This window comes from Melozone crissalis, unplaced genomic scaffold, assembly GCF_028551555.1.
Source record: "Melozone crissalis strain CALT ecotype California unplaced genomic scaffold, PUWL_Pcris_2 ptg000013l_1, whole genome shotgun sequence".
NCBI classification, from domain to species: Eukaryota; Metazoa; Chordata; class Aves; order Passeriformes; family Passerellidae; genus Melozone; species Melozone crissalis.
The window spans coordinates 9,586,278-9,605,064 of record NW_026535791.1 but is presented as its reverse complement, the minus strand read 5'-3'; the positions used below and the strand labels follow the sequence as shown (position 1 = coordinate 9,605,064).

At 43.4% G+C, this 18,787-nt stretch overlaps 1 protein-coding gene across 2 annotated transcripts; it reads right to left on the bottom strand.

The window, feature by feature from the left end:
• Window positions 1-6,022: 6,022 nt before the first annotated feature.
• On the bottom strand, window positions 6,023-12,395 carry CCNA1 (cyclin A1). Of its 2 annotated transcripts, none has more exons than XM_054271740.1 (9): window positions 12,378-12,395; window positions 11,781-11,932; window positions 10,438-10,678; window positions 10,111-10,232; window positions 9,201-9,424; window positions 8,401-8,605; window positions 7,417-7,530; window positions 6,613-6,746; window positions 6,023-6,290 (listed from the first exon to the last, which is right to left on the bottom strand). In XM_054271740.1, the coding sequence occupies exons 2-9, from the start codon at window positions 11,913-11,915 to the stop codon at window positions 6,239-6,241; spliced, it is 1,227 nt and encodes a 408-aa protein (XP_054127715.1). In that variant the 5' UTR covers window positions 11,916-11,932; window positions 12,378-12,395; the 3' UTR covers window positions 6,023-6,238. The 2 variants fall into 2 exon arrangements, with proteins under 2 accessions (XP_054127715.1, XP_054127714.1); XM_054271739.1 differs by lacking the exon at window positions 12,378-12,395 and adding an exon at window positions 12,101-12,182.
• Window positions 12,396-18,787: the final 6,392 nt, after the last annotated feature.

Below are 18,787 nucleotides of genomic sequence, written 5' to 3'. Positions count from 1 at the left end.
TTCTGGGCCTGTTCTTCGGAAACCATCAGGATGCAGCGTCTTTCTGTTCAAGAAAGCAAAAGGCTCAAGGTCTTTTCCAGCTGTGCCTCCTCAGCAAACAGAGGTGACGGTACACCCTGCACTGGGACAGGTGTGCTGTTGGAAAGCCTGTGCTACGCAGATGTGCTCCAGAGAGAGCCTGCTTCTGCCACCTCAATGCCTCACTCCATTGTCACATGCAGGAACAGCACTGCTGCTGCTCATCTGCACTCTGTTTTCCCATCCATTTCATTAATGCTCAGAAATTTCTATCCTCTTTATGAGGGGAAAAAAACCCCTGCAAATGGATTCTTCTGTTTTGGGATACATGTCGCTACACTGTCTGCCTAAGCAAGCAGGGAGTTTACATTACTCTGCTGTAAGGAGCTGACGTCATCTGTTGAATGCTGTGGGGCCTAGCGCCCTCTCTTACTTTTTTAAGTAATTTACACATCAAAACACAAACAACAGTAAACAACCAGAAAAGGCAGCTTGGCTGCAGATGGTGGAGGGAGGAGACTGTTTCTTGCCAGAACTCAATGCTTCATCATGAGCCTGGGTTTTCAGCACTTGGCTCCAGTAAGGTTCTTCTGTGTCCAATTAAAGAAGATCGAAAAACGAGGTCTGAGGACTCCTTTATGGTTTAACTAGGTATTTACTGGTGTCAATGGCAGGGACACTTGGTCATTCTAGACACATTGCTAAGACAAAAGAGGGGCAGACTGCAAGCACAAGCTCTGAGCACAGATATCCACACAGCCTTTTAGCTCACACTGACTATTTTGTCCTACTCCAAAAGCACTCTCCAAGACAAATCTACTTAAAAAGCTAGCCAGCCCAAACAATCATGGAAACAAGCCAAATGGAGACAGACATTTGGCCAGGAACCAGTCCTTGCTCAGTCCACAATTATTTTTCAGTATACCAGCACAGCCTAACGAGGCAAGTGTTGTCATCTTATTGCAGGGATTCCATGATGCTGTCTCCTTATCACAAAAGTTTCATACCTTCTTGGTGTTTTGCATGGTCATCTCCTCAGAGCACTGCCTCTTTCTCCTTCTCACAGCAGCCAACTGACTGCAGTTCCCTTGTCACCCAGCCACCCCACTCTTTTATAGCACTCTTCTTCTCAATGGTCACAGCTGTGGCCTGTTAAAGTCAGGCCTGTTCCTAATCTTTGATAATTGGCCCAGCTGCAACTCCTTAGGGGTAAGATTACTTTCTACACTATCTTTATTTTCTTATATTCTATTCCCCTACAGGCAAGCACTGTACAAAACTCCAAGACAGAGCCATAATTTTAGCATCTTCAGAGGGATTTGGGCCAGGACTGCCTGGTCTTTCTTGGCCCAGACACAAGTTAATTTGATGCACGTAGGCATCTACTTTAGGATTAACTCTATCATGTGGTCAGTATCTGTCTGTAGGCTGTCCTGTAAGTTTCTCTGAAGTCTCTCTTCAATGCTTGCAGGGCTGCCATCTACAGTGACAAAGCACAAGGAAGAAGAGCTGTAACTGGCTATATTACTTATCACACAGGTTTATGCCTAATCCACTGTTTCTCTATATCTCTGCAGAGCACATTCTCCATAAACTTTTGTCAGGGATGTTCATAATGGACATTTCATCATGCAAAGCTTTGTCTTTTTTGCATTTTAAGTAGATGCAATATAAACAAGCATCCAAGAGAAAGTCAGAGCCATACAAGAGAACTATGAAACAAATAACAGCTAAAACAAAGTATTCAGTGCATTTCTTGTCTTATGCAATGGGAAAATACATATACCCACTATAAATACTAAAGGACGCCAGAAACTTCAGAAGAGCTAGCTTAACAGCTCTAGAAGATCTGAGTAGTAGGGGATGGGTCTGTACTGCCTCCAGTTCACATCTGCCTAGCACAGTTTGTACAGCTCTTCAGTATAGGAAGATGATCTTGCTCTGGGGAAGCAGGTGCTGAGGAAAATTGCAAGATAAAAAGCTTAAACCCAGGAAGCAATAACTGATGTTGCTGGCTTGTTTCTCATGATTAAGAGCAGCTCCACAAGCCCTTCAAGGCCACTGGCTAAAATAAGTACCTTCCTCAGTGATCAGAGCCAATTTGAGTCACTTCTAGAACTGACAACAAGTAGGTATGCACACAGACTAATCACACAGCCAGATTTTCCAGCAAGGCAGACAACATTCTGCAGCTTAACTGTTCTGAACACAATCAAAGCATTCTCTCTAAACACCTACTTACCTTTCAGACATCCTTAACTCACCCCAGAGAAGAGGAAAACAAAGGCAGACCATAGCTTTTAAGCCAGTACCTTCCCCTAAAGTATCAAGTAGCACTTATCCCTGTTAATCTTAAGGGAACGGTGGATCCACAATACATCTCCAGTTATAAGGACAGCTTTCTCAAGACACCAGAGATGGCTAAAATATTGTTAGAAATTATTGGTTAAAAATGTTAACTACAACACAGAAAACCACTATCATGCAGCCAAGTCTCTTGAAAGTTGCAGCATGATATTATGGAAATTGCTAGAATAAGATTAGGGATGTTCATATTTGTTCTAATACCAGTGTTAAAGACCTCTTGACCTGAACATCATGGATCAAAGATAAAGTCCTCAACACAGTTCCAACCTACTCCACTAGGAGTACTGAGCTCAAAGCTCCTTGGATGTGCTCAGCCTGCTGTTTCACCAGTAGCTTTTGTCCCAGTAAATTTTAACTGGGAGAAGGTACTGTGGCATGCATAGAAGTCAATATTCAGCCTTTGAAATACGCCTGCTGACATTCAGCAGACTGACCTTCACAGCAGAGATAACTGAACATGATCATCCTTGGCATTTCCAAAACTGCCAGTCGAAGTATTTCCTGAACAAAAATAATCCCAAACAAAAAAACCCAAAAAACAACAACAACAAAAAAAACCCAAGCAACCAACCAACAACAACAACAAAAAAAAAACTAAAAAACCAACCAAACAACAACAACAAAAGTTTTATTTGTGGCCATGGTTTACAAGCCACTAAGGGCGATGGTCAAGAATTGAGACTTTCTCAGTTTAAGCTTTAATATCCATTACTTTTTATTTCTTTTCCATGATATGGCTGTCTTCAAAAGATCTAGTTCTGTTTCAAGGATCACAAAAGGTTGTGAGCTTTATACCTCTTAGCTTCTCCACACTGCAGAGGCACTACATCATTGAAAACTTAAAGCTTCCTTTTGGGTTGCTTTCATCTCCCTCTTTATAAATCCATCTTCCTGTATACCTGATTTTCAGTACAACCTTCAGTACTCCTACGTGTTTTTGCATCTGTATTCAAGCACTTCATCTATTAAAACAGCATTATTTCACCTTGATTACCACTTTATGCCCAACTGTAGCATCTTTTATCACTTGATCTCAGGTATCATCTGCAGAGAACAGCCCACAAGGGGTAGGCCAGAGTTAAGTGTGATGATTCACATTGAAAGAGAAAGGAGATAGAACTCAGTTTTCACCTTGGAAGAGTCAAGGCTCACTCCTATAACAGCAGTAGGTCTTTTTTCCTTGCTCTGAATAAGACAAATTCAACAAAAGGCAGTGAGATTAGAGCAGGAACTTTCAAAATGACATTATTACAGATCTCAGATGAGACCACTTCAAGATTAGTTTCTTGTATCTCACAAATTAAAATTTAATCCATCTTGCCTGAACTCATTATTAGCATTCAGACTGCAGCATTATGTGATTCTTCATCTCAACTACTTTTTTTTTTACCCTTTTTAGCCTTGGACTGAAACAATATTTAAGTCAAAAGCTGAGTTGAAAAATAATTACAAAACAAGAAAGCAGATTAAGTACAGTCTTCGCATATCATAAAAAACACCAAAAAGCTCCAGGTATATTTTATTTGTATACCAAAGAATTGAAGCTCTGTGAATGTGAAGTGAAACTGCTGCAATAGCCTTGCAGTTATAAGTTAAATTTAAGAAAGTAAAACAGAACAAAAGTGTAGCTTCTAGAAAGACTCCAGATGTTAAAACACTTAGTAAATTTAGACTCTCACTATGTTAGATGCACCAAATCTATTGGCCCAGGAACATGAGGCATGACTGTGATTTTAGACTATTTATAAGAACAAAAACTCATCTCTTCCCCATTACTGCTGCAGCATGACCACACTAATCTTCAGTCTCCTGTAACACAAGGACAACATTCCTGCACTTAAGACATTCATTTCTGCTTTGAAAATACCCAACACTACAGTTAGCTGCAGTTCAGTGAGCACAATTACTTACAGGTAGAATCTTATTAACATGGGGTTTCAGAATATCTTATGTTCAGCCTGAAACACCAAACAAGCTGATATTCATAAGCTGGGCAGACTTAGCAACACTCGCTCAGGGCACTCACCACTTCCTTGTGAAACAAGCAGCCAAGAGCTGCCTGTTGTGGGTAGGTGCCACTGGCACAGCCTTGCACTGAGACACTCTTTAAAGAAGCTGACTGTAGGCAGGAGTGAAGTTCATATCCCACCTTTAGGTCATATGTCCACAAGCCATGAAATTCAGTGCATGAACAAAATATGGATTGAGGCCTCCATCACAAAATGAATGCCACAGACATGAGCATGGGATGTGTGGTCACTTCACTGTCCATTATCATAGACATATCAAGACAAATTCACTCTACTGATTAGAAAGTGTTTGAAGCAAGAGACCAAGAACTAGACTGAAACTGCAGCACAAGACTGTGCTAGACTGAAATGGAATACTCTCCTCCCTAAAGGATGTTTACTTTGAGACAAGTGAAGCAGTCACAACCACTACCTCCACTTCAGAGAAATACAAGGATTTGCATTACTAGAAAGATCCATCAGGCTGCACAGGGAGGATTTAAGGGAAAGGAAGTCTCACATAAATTGAGGGAATGCCAAAGCTAAGAGCCTCATCACACATATTGGCATAATCAGGTTTTAAATTAAAATAGCAGCTTGTTAGCTGCTACCTAATATGTCTGCTGACTTGCATACTGGTGTCAAGTGTTAAACCTATTCTTGCTTGGAAACTCATAATGCACTGTACAGATCACTCTCTTAGGAAGCAGTAAGCCCTGGAAGTTTTAAACTCTTGCAGTATGAGCACACCTCAGACTTACCTTGCCATTTATATGAGTGGATCATAGTTCTCTACCTGTTGACCAATATGACCAACTTTTTAAACTACTTTGGACAGGGGTTGTGTTTGAGAGTACAAGGTGGTGCCCTGTTTGGATGTTTGGGGTTTTTTTGAAGCACTACCTAACAAATACCTGACAGTGGGACACAAGACCATGTAACAGCTCAGGCTAAGATAGCTAATAACTCTGTCCCATCGCCCTCCCTTCACACAGGATCAGCAGTGCTCTAGTGACATGAGAGGTCATCTCAGACAGGTTTGTTATAACAACATCCCACACTACAAGAATGACTCAGGAGTCATCCAGATCAACCCTGCTGTTCCAGTACCTCACAGCTTTTGGCATTGCTCTCTAATGCAGTCTGTTCACCAGTGTATGAAAAACTCCCAATGCTCTGCCAGCCACAATCTCCCAGCTCCCTGCAGGGCAATCCCCTGTTTTGTTTCCATAAAGGGAAGTCTGACTTTTACCTCAACATTGATGATCTTCCATAAACATGTTCAGAGTTCAAAGACCAATTGCATTTGGATGTTCTTGGTCTGATATGGTAAACAAGTCACAGAAAACAACCTCTGTTCATGCCCACAGGATCTTATCTCACTGAAGAAAGAACAAACAGGACTACAGCCAATTACCTCCAGGGATGTCAGGTTGTGGTGGTTCAAGCTCTGCTTTATCCACTCCATCCAGCTTATGAGTGCTTACAGCTATTCAGTAAAAAACAAATCCCACCCCCTGAAAAAAACCCAAAACAACAAAAAAAAACCAAAACAAAATAAAAATTCAAAAATTCATTCCACTTGCTGTTACTGCAGGTATTAACTGAAGTCAGAAGATTCACAGAAGTAAAGTGTAATAAGACATTTATTAAAAGTGCTTTCAGTTATGTTAAGAGCTATAGTCTAATACCTATTTTTAAAAAGGCATCTCATTAAAAAATATTAGCTTAAAAACATTCTGATCACTGTGGTTACAGACACATGACCCGCAGTGCTCTATGAAATGTTAGACCAGCTTTGTTGATTGGGACACAGTAATCTTCAAGTCCAGGATCCACAGTGTCTAGCGTAGAGGAAGAACTGCTGGGAGCTCCAGAAGAGACACCTGCAGGTACCTGGAATAGAAATGAAGTGACTACAGATGTTGGCTTCAGATTTTTCAACTAAACTATCACCAGATTGTGCAATACATTGGAGAAGAGAAGCATCATCTTGCAACATTGCAGACAAAGTTGTTATCCAATGCATCTGCATACTTATGGATTAATCACTTTTCTGGTCAGAAAAGTTTTCTCCTCAAGGGGCTGATGGAGGCTTCTGTTTCAGAACTAGAAGCTGACAACTGTGAGAGAGCTACAACAGCCACAGCCCAAGCTGGAAAACCAGAGTCATCCTGTGCTTACAGCTATCCAAGACACTGGCATGCTGGTTACTTACTTTGGGTGCTTGTACTTCTGCTTAATGGCTTGCAGCTGGCAATGGGATGCATCAAGGCATGCCTTGTGCAGGTCAGTCAGGCAAGGCGCCATCTCACTTAAGGAATATCCAGTAAATGCAGCAAGTGTTTCTGGCTGGTCAGATGAGAAAAAACAGTGTTACTCTATTGTAACCAGCAGCCATCCAGAAGATGGGTTTCCACGGAAGCAGAAACTCTTTTCACTACATCAGAGCTCACTCTAGACTCTTTAAGCATGAAAAAGATTCAATTGTATTGTGCCATCAGTTTCACTCTAGGTCTTCGTTGGTGCCATGAAGTCTGACAAGCTCCTTCTGCTCTAAGCATGTGCATCCATTACATCTCTTCTGGATCTTACTCTGCACTAAAGCTATTTCTCCAACATAGAGCTGGAAGGTCTACCAAGGCTTGTGGTAAAGCAACCACAATTACACAGCAGTATAGCCACTAAGCCAGCCAGAAACCAAAATTCTCCCCTTTCTCCCAGAAAGACCCTGAATTGTATCTGTGGGTGTAGTTTAGGACATTTGTGGGGCCTTTGGTACAGCCTTGATGTAAGTAAGTAAGACAGTAAAATCTCCTCTGTTTCAGAGAAGAGGCATGATATTTCAGGTTTACTTAACTGTCATTTTTATCAGGTAGTCTCATTAACTCAAGAACAGCTACTCATCCTAGGATTTCAGCCTTCAGAACAATATACTTTGTAGCTACTCCTCCTCCTTCTCAGCTCAGTTCTAACAATAACAAAATACTTGAGCTAATTATTAACGCACAGTTGTTCTTACCCAGAAAGATCTGTTCACTGTATAGTTTGCTAAACAGTAGGCTGCTGCAGCAATTTGTGAAGGAAGGTACTTCAGAAGAGGATCAACTTGAAGGAGACTCAGCTCTGCAAGATACTGAACAAGAAAATCCAAGTTTTTCAAAAAGAATCAACCTAATTGGTACAATCAGTGCAATACTGCAAGTATTAAAGTTTGTCAATGGTCTCAGTATGATGCATAAAAGCAAAAACTATGTATTTAGTGAGAAGAATTAGCATTCCAGTCCTGTTGATCTTACAGAAGATCCTTTATCATGTTTCAGGGGGGACAGAAAGACCATATTTTGCCAAAGACTAACCCATCTAATCTAATCTAATCTAATCTGAAGTTCTGGTTCCATCATCAGATCTGACTTGATTTTACAGGTAAAGACTCAGAAAAGTCAAGTTTCATAAAACTGACAGACACACTCTTCTTATCTGCTAAGGTTCATGTTTATATAGATAAACACCTGGACATCAGGGATAAATTGACAGATCTAAGAAGCACAATATAGGTTCTGTTGGAGTGGGGTTATTGTACAATCCTATACCCTTTGCAGAGAAGCAGCTGGTCAGATGTTTTACTGTAATTTTGTTGTTTCTAAGCATGGTTGCCTACTCCAGGCAACTCCTATGCAGCTATGCAGGTATATTCTGTGTCATTGTGGAGCAATACACAGTTGCACCAAATCCAGGACAAGCCTGCTACACAGGCACTGTTTGAAAAAAACCACCAGATTTTTACCATCTAATTGCCCGGTCAGTGAATTATCCCCTGACCAGACAAGACAGACCAAACCTGGGATTTCCATGAGGCATCTATCCAAAAGTCTCAGCACGCAAGCCACTGCTATGAAACATGCAGTTTTAGGCCTGTTGCCAAGACAGCTTCATGAAATGCAAGTAGTTCTCCTTTAAGGATCACTTTCTTCCTCCTCAGTCCCAGAAGGCAGATAGTCCATACCCTTGCAAAGTTCTCTGTCCTCATACAGATTCCACGCCTCTGAATATACTGAAGGAGGAACTGGTTGATGGTTGGGGCTGTTAGGTTAAAACCCAGCACTTTGAGAAGCAAGTGTTCCATTCTTAGCAGCTGCTTCTTTGTGTAGGTATCATCTGTTATATAGACAAATTCATCCACATCTGGTGGGTAGATCTCTTCATACTTCCTGAAAAAGGGATATAGAAGCCACATTTTTCAGGTTTGAATTTATATGAGAACATGACATTACTAAAACTTGTGGAAAGCTCTAATTTTACTTGTTCCTCCAGGCTAGTTAACAATTTAGTTTCAAACTTGGGCAAATATATCTAGAGGAACTCCAAGTCATCAGTCTAGATAGACATACACTCACGTTGTTAGCTCTTAACAGCAAGCTTTCAGTGGGCAACTCTCAGAAACAAAGCACACTCCAGACAAACACCCATGCACCCCTAAGCTATGTTGCTAACTCTGTCTAGTTAGAGCAGTTAAAGGGCAACTGAAGATTGCAACTGAGTCCATTACAACCTTACAGGCTAGCAGCTTCACACTGTACTGCTTCTGCTACTGTGTTTATGATTACAAGCTTTCCCCACTACAGCTTTTCACATTCAACATTAAATATTTCATTTTAATAGTACCAAAGGAGCCCATGTTGCTAATCTTGAGACATCATGAAAAGCTATCTACTAATGCAACCTTCCTTCCTTCAAATTACATTACTAGAGTACGCCCAAAAATAGGCTTTGGATCACCAAGATTTAGGAAGATGGAACACTTACGCAGCCAGAAGAATTGCTGCTGTTCCTACAAGCTGCAACTTCCCTCTGAGAACAGACATGCAGGAAAGAAATCTGTCCAGGAAGTTGACTGCCAAGTACAAAGTCTCTGTCCGAAGTTTATACTCTTCCCCTACTTCCACCAGCCAGTCTACCAGGATAGCACGCATTCCTGTTGTGATATCTGGCTGCTTCTTCATGTAGTAGGGCTTGGGCCTAAATCTCACCTGTTTGGTAAGAGTTGAAGAATCAGGATGATCACTCTGAAGAGAACCATGGATGGCTGAACTCATGAATATTCTTTATACTTACACTAAAAGAGCAGGGGTTGTCCCACTCAATAACTGGAAGTACTAAGTACAATTATTGTGCTAGTGGTAATTATTCCCAGCTAGCGGCATCTCTAAAATTTCTACATCTCTAGTATTTCTACACTGAAGAGATAGATTGAAGCTTTGGTGTTAGCAGGAGAATAGTAAAACACTTCCTGGACTATGGACAGCCTTTGCCATCAATTGAGCCATTCAGAAGGACCTGAAAATGAAGCAGATTTTCCCTCTTCTTCCCATCAGGAGACTGCACTTCACTGCTCTGACACAACAAGGTAGGAAAACCTACTGCTATAGCCAGAGAGCTGTCAGTGAGATCACATCAAACTGACAGCTTTAGCATTATTTCAGCATTCTATGCCCATCTGCAAGAATTCTTCATACCAAACAAGTCAAGAGATGCTCCCATCATAGGAATTAACAGGGATGCATTAATCCAGAAAGAACTTATCACCGACTATATGTTGCCTTTAGAAATTACTTTTACTATTTACTTTCTCTTCTTTGAAGTTCAGTGGCAGCCCTGGATCTTTGCAATATTGCAGCCTACCACAGATACCTATAAACTTCTCACAGCAACTTACTTCTGCCTCTCGGAGGTACTGATGAATGTCTTCTGCATACTCTCCCACAGCCAGAGTTACAACATCTTCCATGTGATCCTCTGGCTGGGATTGGAAGGATGTGTCCACTACCATAGGAGAGCCTAACAGGTTGGAAGCAGCAAGACATTTGTATCATTAATCTCTTGACTTTCTCTTGCTAATTTTAGCTCAGAAGTATTGCCTCTCTTGTAGACACAATCCAAGTTAGCTTGCACATAAGCTACTTACTAGCTTATAATTCACAACTCATAACCACCCTACATGTGGCTGTGCTATGGACACCATCTGAGCAGTAACAGGAGTTACCTGAACTCAGATCCAACAGCCGGTGAATAGTGGATGTCATTGCACTGGTATCCAGCTCACAGTGGCTTAACTCCAGCTCTTCAGACACTTGGCAGCTGTAGTTTTCTTTATCTTCCGAGTCATCTATGTAGATAGCAAAACCTTGCTTTGGTGCAGCACTGATGATGCAGTTGGGCACTTCATCTTTTCTAGATGAAGTGATGGTGTTTTCAAAGTCAGAGAAGCGCTTGTTAGCAGCACCCTGAAGCAGAGAACACAGTAACGCTGTGGGAGGGCAGCTCAGGAGGAAAACAGTGTGTCACTAGTTTTCAAAAAGAAAATCACTTTCCTTGTGTAACAGACACCAATAACAGAAGTTCATGCAAAACCCACCAACTAGCTACATTTGATGCCTATGAAGTTGGTGCCACTTGTATCTGTCTTGCTGTGACAGACTCCTCACGCAAAGAATTAAGAGTAGTAAAAGTCAGGAAACCAGGGGAGCAGCATCATACTCGGTGCCTCCCACCAAGGAGAACGTGGGTGCTGCTCAGTTCTAATGGGGCTGGGAAGTGCAGTCTGCTACACATTCAGTTCTGGCAAGGAGCAGTTGCAAGTGCAGCAAGTTAACAAAAGTGCTCAAACACTGTCACAGACTTAGGAAGGACTGCATCTGCAAGAAGGCACTTCAAGCAGAGTTAAAAACTGAAGTTTGAATTTTTGAGATTAAGCATCGCAACCCCTAGGACTACGCGTGACCAGGCTACAATGTTTCACACCATCTACCAGTAAGCCACCAGGTGAGTTAGGGGCTTTATACAGCCAAAATCAAGAAGAGTTTTGTGTACCCATACCAGCTGCTATTTTAGGTCAGAACAGTAACATTATCCCTGCCCCACCAGCAGACTCCAGGAGGGCTCAAGGGACAGAAAGGCAGAACAACCACACGTTATTAACTGGAACGTCTTGAAAGCACTGGCACCCTGGAGTGAGCACGGCTAGCCACACACCAATGAGAGCTTCGGGTCAGTGGACGGCCCTTCCTTAAACCACCCCCGACACTGTGGAGGGTAAGCGGCCGAGTAGTATCCCTTCCTTCCAGGATGAATTATTTACGCAGACTACTTCCACGGGGAAACACCCGCAGGGTGGGACTGTGCGGTTACCAGCAGGGTTTCTCGGGAAACTCACGCTTGAGAACTGGAGCCCGAGTCACCTTCTCACCCCGCCACGCCAGGTCTTTGCCGGCAGCCTCGAGGCAGGTGCGTGCACCGCTCATGCCGGCGGCTGCCAGCCCCGGGCCGCGGAGCTCAGCCGGGCTCTGCGGGCAGGGGGGCGGCAGGGCTGCGGGCAGCGGGGCTCACCTGGCCGCCGGGCCGCTGCTGCAGCTGCCCGTTCTCCGTCAGCACCCCCAGCACGGCCCGGCCGCTGCTGCTGCGGAGGACGGCGGGGCAGGACTCCCGCCGCCCCGCACGGCTCTTCTCTCCGATGCGATGCATCGCCCCGACGTCGGTACCTTTCGGAGGAGCGAAAAAACCCACAGAAATAAAACGAAGTCGCGGGGGGGGGGGGGGGGGGGGGGGGATAATAATAAAAAAAAAAATAAAAATCCTCCGAACGACCACAAATGCGCCCCTGGCAACCCCTTCCTCCCGCCCGCCCCGCAGGGTGACGGGTGCCCCACCGCGCTGCCCGGCTCCGCTCGCCACCAGCCCACGGGAGGCTCCGGCCGCCCTGCGCCGCCCAAGCCGCCCGCCGGCCTTGCGTAGGCGCGGCCGCTGGAGGCGGCGGCTGTTGGCCGCGGCCGGTTGGGAGCCCGGCGGCTCAACCCCCGGCGCGCCGCCCCGCCAGCCCCGCCGGCCGCGGGTCGCCATGGTGACCCCGGCAGGGCCCGGCCGCGCCGCCCGGCCCCGCGCGGGCCCCGCGCAGCGCCCGGGCCCGGAGCCGCCGCGGCCGCGCACCGGCTGCGCTCCGAACGCGCGCAGCGCAGGGATGGGATGTTGGGAAAAAGGCATGTATTTTATGATTAGCTTTTCGCAAATATTGACATGAATATTATATGTGTTTTGTTAGAAAGTAATGCTGTATTGATTCTCTTAAGTAGTGTGTTAAATATAGTTTTAGGTTATAAAAAATGTTAAAATAGAAACTATGCTATGTAGGATACTTTTTTTAAAGAAAGGACTCGCAGCGAGATAGCAGCCACAGGACACCTAAATCTTTCCTCTGAAAAAGAATTTATTGCCCTCTTATCACAAGAAACAAACTTCTTCCCACCTCGAAGGCACTGTTAGGACTCAGCGGAAGAAATTGACAATGACTAGACAGAATTCTGCATTTGAATGGATTTTATGCATCATGTATGAAGTGTATGAATACACAACAGGCTATTGCTTTTAAGGGTGAATCCTTTGTTAACAGGTGTCCTTTTTCGGGGTCATGCTGCCCAGAAAAAGGCACCCGGACATCCGTAACTCTTTGTCTCTATTGCCTCATATTGTCCTAATTCAAATAGTCCAAATCATTATTACTCTAATTGTATTACCATTTTTAGAACCATTTTACTACTATTAAACTTTTAAAATTTAAAAAACAAGTGATTGGTGTTTTTCACAGATGTGCAAGCGACAGGAGCGGCTCTGTGCGAACAGCCGGGCTTGGACTTCGATAATCAAAGTCTGGTCTCTCTTTGTAAAGGATGCGCGAGAAAAAGGAGCTCTTACTTCATGTGAGGGTGGGTTTGACTCCCGTGATAAGTCCAAGCTGAGGGACAGATAGGTGCTGACCTGGCTGTGCTGTTGCACAGCTAAGCAGCGCTCAGCTGCCAGCATGGGAAACACAGCAGTTTGTTCAGTCAAACCAGCAAAGTTTGTCACCAGTGATGTGGATAGTGATACGTGCAAATTGAGCATGTGTGGGAAGGCTGTGGCTGTGCTGGGGAACACAATTAGATTTTTGAAATGATCTTGGCAAACTGGATAAATGTTCAGGAAAATCAGGATGCTCCTGAAGCACAAGTGCAGGGTCAGAGCCAGTGGATGCAGAAATGCAGGGTGGGGAACAGCCAGGTAGGGAGCAGCTCCATGAAGAAGAATCAGGAGGTTACAGTGAACCTCAGCCTCAGCATGATTCACCAGGATCATAGCTGAGCAGGAACAAACAGGAGTATAGCCTGCTTGAGCCCTCTGAAAGTTCATAGTGAAGACAAAGGAATGAGAACTACAGCAGCTGAAACCTCAGCATGATGGTTAGATGCCAGAATTGTGGTGCCCCAGAAAAGACAGCATGGGAAATTTCAGAATTTCCCTTGTTGCAGATTTGTAAGACCAAATTAAAGAGAATTTTGTTAAAACTGTCTGTGCGTTGGCAGTGATGATACTTGAGATGCTCTCCAGGGATTGAAATGTAGACGCTCTGATCCAAAATTCAGACATATCAAGCAGGGACTTATGCCAGAATTGGTTTTTGCAGTTCTTGTGATCCAATCTGCATTAAAGGGTTGTAGTTTTTCTCCACACTCTTACATTTATTTTTTAACCAACTCGCTCTGAACCACCAAAAAGGATTTTATCATAGGAGCAAGTGGTATATCTGAAGGTGAAAAATGTTACCTGATCCATTGTTCATGACACACTATTTTTCCTTTTGGATGGGAGGGGCTCCTTGTCCTTGCAGAAACAGGGTTGTAAGCAGGTAGTTACTGTAGTGGGTCTGTCACAGCTACAGGGATGGGCAAAGACAAGTCAGGGGAACAGAAGGTTATGTTGTATATCCATGTTCTTCTCTTTCTTTAATTTTGAACCCCCAGGTTTGCACAAGGAACACTTCACTTGGGGGCAGTTATTTAAACTTTTTCATACCAAGTTTTAATTTCTGAAAAGAAATTAGTCTAGTTGCCAGCCTTTGAAATCAAATATTAGCCTAAGTTGAACTTTAAACACCCCTTACTCTTATGTTTTGATGGGATGACCAAATTCATCTTCAGTCTCTAAGCATTCTATATATCCAAGTGCCCATCATATCTTTATTCCATTTAAACATAACTTAGGAATCTCAGCTAGCCAAGAGATGACTTATTAATATTTTTATATATAAGCAGCATATGGCTATCCTCACTAGTCATATCGTGCATTAATGTAGCTGAAACACCTCTCAAATGCTTTTAATGAGGTTATCTAAGCTTCAGTTTCTCAGGAACTCTTTGAAATAGCCCAGTATGAATTAGTACCTGAGGGAGGTCAGTGAGCTTTGCCAGCCACTACATAATTGTAGCAGGAAATCAAATAAAGCTTTGGGCCATTAGTCATTTGCTTCTGAGCTTCCCTTTGTGTTTGAGAGAAAGCTGAAGCCTTCCTGAGTGGACTCCTAGCGCTTCTTGCAGTAATCACTGCAATAATCACTGACTTACTGATGATTTCTAGGAAGACAGAGAAGTCAGAGCAATTCCTGACTTGACGGGGATGCTTCCTTCCTCTGTACCTCAGGAAAAGACAGTGTTAAAGCCCTTTGTCTCTTGTCTTGTCTGTCTTTCCTAGTTCCTTAGATCTTTCTCCTTCTTGCAGTCTTTGCTTCAAATGTTGTCCAGCTTTGGTGCCTTTTTCAGCTAAAGGGTCTTATTCCATGCTGTGGGAACAGGCATTGGTTCCTGCTTTTTCTCTGAAAATCACTGTTAATTCCCAGTTTTCACACAGCAAGCTCTGCACAGGCTTCAGTTCACAATCTGGGGCATGGATCCCTCTGCCCACAAATTAAACCACTGTCAGCTGTCCCCTTCTCTCTTCACCCTTTGAAGTATTTTTGGGTCCCTAGTGTGCTTCAATCCCTGGGCTTTCAGCTTGGCCTAAAGAGTTTTCGGCCTGCAGCCTGGGAATAGCATCTTCACTGACAATAAAACAGTGGTAGTCTTCCAATTAAGTGCAGGTATAAGATGAGAAGCAGTTCATGGAAGACTGTTGCAACTTCCCAGCCTTGCTCCTCTAAGTCTCACATTGAATTACAACATAGCATTTACACAGGAAAACCCATTCAGACAGGTTGGACACAGTTACAATGACTTTGGCCAGGTCACATTCAATAGTTGGCAAGTCTTTCCAGACCAATGCATTGAGCAACCACACAGCAGGTCCATGGGTGGCACAGACTTGTCTGAGGTCAGCTTTATGGCAGAGCAACAGTGGAAATCCCCATGAACAGCAAATCTGATGCACAGCTGCATAAAACCCTAGGAAATGTGGTGTGGGAGCAGTCTTAGAGTCAGAAAGTTTCTGAAAAGAATTATGAAGTCTCCTTGTCATTAAGAGCAGTGACCTGCAAGGTCCCATCAGGACTTTGTCGTATGGTCTTAAAGTACCAAAGAAGTAAAGAACGTGACTTCTTTCACATGGCTATGATTCCTTGGGTTGTGAATAGTCCCCTGGCTGCAGTGTGTTCTAATCGTCCTACCAAAAATTAATTTCACATTACTTACGAATACATAGTATCTTGAGTTTTGGTGTTTTTCTGAACCACCAAAATCAGAAAAATGGTCAAGAAGTGAGACATAGGTGCAGGGCTCAGGAGTTGCTGGCCAAGGGATACAGACAAGACCAAGACATAGTCTTGAGCCACCAACTCTCCACATACATAGTGATAGATCACTTAGCACTGTCTGTACTGGGCTTTTGAACTATGGCCCAGACAGAGCCATAAGCATCTTGTTCCCTCTACATCTTTTTCTGTCTTCTGTGCTTGCAGCTGTGTTGTACATGGTGTGGTCGATGCTATGAGAAGCCTGATGCACTCTGCATCTTTATTATCCCAGTAGGTTTCCTAAGCTTGGAGCACAGCCTGCCTGCAAATCCCATTGCCCTCATGCTAGATAATACAGGGACCCTCCAGAAACAAGCCTTTGCCACTCTGTCTCATGTGTGATAACAGGCAGAGCTCACTTCAGGGAGCAGTGGGACCCACCAGTGTGACACAGAGCACCAGCTGATGCCCACAGCAGGGAAGCAAGGCCTAAAGCCTTGAACAGCTGCAAGATTTTCCCCTTTGGGATTGTAGCAATCCTAACCAGAAGACTATTGTGCATCAAAGAGTTAGCAATCCATGAGGAATGTCAGCTCAAGCAGGCTGTGCTGCCCTGTGCTGCACGTACAGCTTGTCCTTCAGGATAAACTCAGCAGGGTGATGGTAACAGAGGAGCCCACAGGCAGCTCCCACTCTGTGTTTCCAGTTACACCACCTGTGTGGCCTTGGCATTATCTTATAGAAGAGCAGCAAGTTCTCATGTGAACATACAGTTGTTTGACAACAGATATAATGAATGCATCATTTTTTCTCAGAAAATTCTATAAGAGGTCTCAGAACCAAAGTGTTAGGGAAATTTTCTACAGGCTGGGATCTGTGCCATATGCCCTGAGTAGAGGTCTGTGAGCTGCTGCATGGCTCAGGGCTCCTACCATCTGAAGGGATGTAAAATGACATATATTCTTTCTGTTTCTTGTGTTAGCTCCAGAAAATGGTGCTTTTAGCAGTAGCTTATGAAGTCCAAGTGCCTTTCTTACGGGATCACAAGGTACACTGAGGTAGCCTTGGTGCTTTGTACTACAGGTTAGCAGCAGAATAGCCTAAAGTTGATCCCAAAGATGTTTCTGTATCAAGTGGTGTAAAAGACGACAAATAAAGCTCCAAAGAGTTCCAGCTTTGGGGGTGCTTTTTCACAGCAGTCTGGTCCCACTAGCTTTGTGACTATGTAGGATGCCCAGTACCACTGCAGTTACTCCCATTTCACCCAGAAGTATAAGAAAATGAGCTTTTTCAGTATCAAAACAATAATAGAACATAAACTATATCTCTTTGTGCTTCATGTGAAGAGAAAACATCAAACTTAAAATGAAACATTTCTGCTAACCATATTTTATTCCCTTACAAGCTTCTCTGTATTATAAAACAGCTGATAGCAAGCTTTAGCACTGCACATATTTTAAATTAATGTGCTGCACAGAACACATTATCTCAACTCCTGTTTTTCATTTCAGAGCTACACAGGAAAACACCCATAACTTTGACAGAACCTTGAAACTGTACTGCATAATTCAGAAACAGCTATTTCTGAATTCTTCAAATCACTCTCTTTAATAACCATCTAGATCCACTGCCAGGTTCTTCTGCCAGGTATTGCTGAAGTGAATGCTGAAATGCCATTGCTGTATAATGGGTCTTTTCTCAGTCAGGCCCTAATTTATGGTCCCTATACTTATGCCATCTGTTACTCAGCTGTTATTGACAGGTACTGCTTATTTCTACTTAGAAGCTGACAGTTGAAAAGTTTCAAAAGAAACTCATGTTCTGACTTGGTGATCCTGTGGAAGCTGACTCTTGGGGACTGTTTCTCAGGTTACAAAGTACAAACAAGCTCTCAGAGTGCAGCATCTGGACAGAATGCCAACCATATCCTGGGCTACATCCAAATGAGGGTGGCCTCTAGGGTGAGGGAGGAACTCTGCTCCTCTTCTCTGCTCTGGGGAGACCCCACCTGCAGTGCTGCACCCAGCTCCAGGGTCCCCAGCACAGGAAGGACATGGATCTGTTGGAGCAAGTCAGAAGAGGCCACCAAGTTGATCAGAGGGATGAAACACCTCTCCTATGAAAAAAGGCTGAGAAAATTGGAATTGTTCAGCCTGGAAAAGAGAAGGTGTGATCTAATTGCAACCTTCCAGTACCTGAAGGGAACTTAGAGGAAAGATGGGGAGACATTATTTATGAGAGCATGTAGTGACAGGAGAAAGGGGAATGGGTTCAAACTGAAAGAGAGTAAGTTTAGATTAGATATCACCAAAAAATTCTTTACTGTGAGGGTGGTGCGACATGGGCACAAGTTTCCCAAAGAAATTGTGAATGTCCCATCCCCGGAGGCGTTCAAGGCCAGGTTGGATTGGGCAGCCTGATCTGGTGGAAGGTGTCCCTTCTTATGGCAGGGGGATTGGAACTAGATGATCTTCAAGATCCCCTTCCAATACAAACCACTCTAAGATTAAAAGAACAATTAATTTGTTGCTCTCTATTTTATTTGTTTGTTTTAGTAATTCAAACGTAGTGGTGTGTATATATAAAGCATATGAGTTGTGCATGAGTAGTTGAAGATCAACTACGTGTAACAAAAATTTTTAGTAATAAAACAAAATTTATAGTAATAGCAACAGTAATCTTGGAAAATAGTTTTTATATTTGTTGTTTGGAAAAATAGGTGCAATAATCAACATCTATAGTGTGAAGGCAAAGGCTATTCATAAAGGCTTCAGCTCAGCACAACAAAATCTCAGAACAAAAACAATGCATGTTTTTGGTTTTGGAGGAAATTATCAAAATTACAACTATTTATCAGAATTAA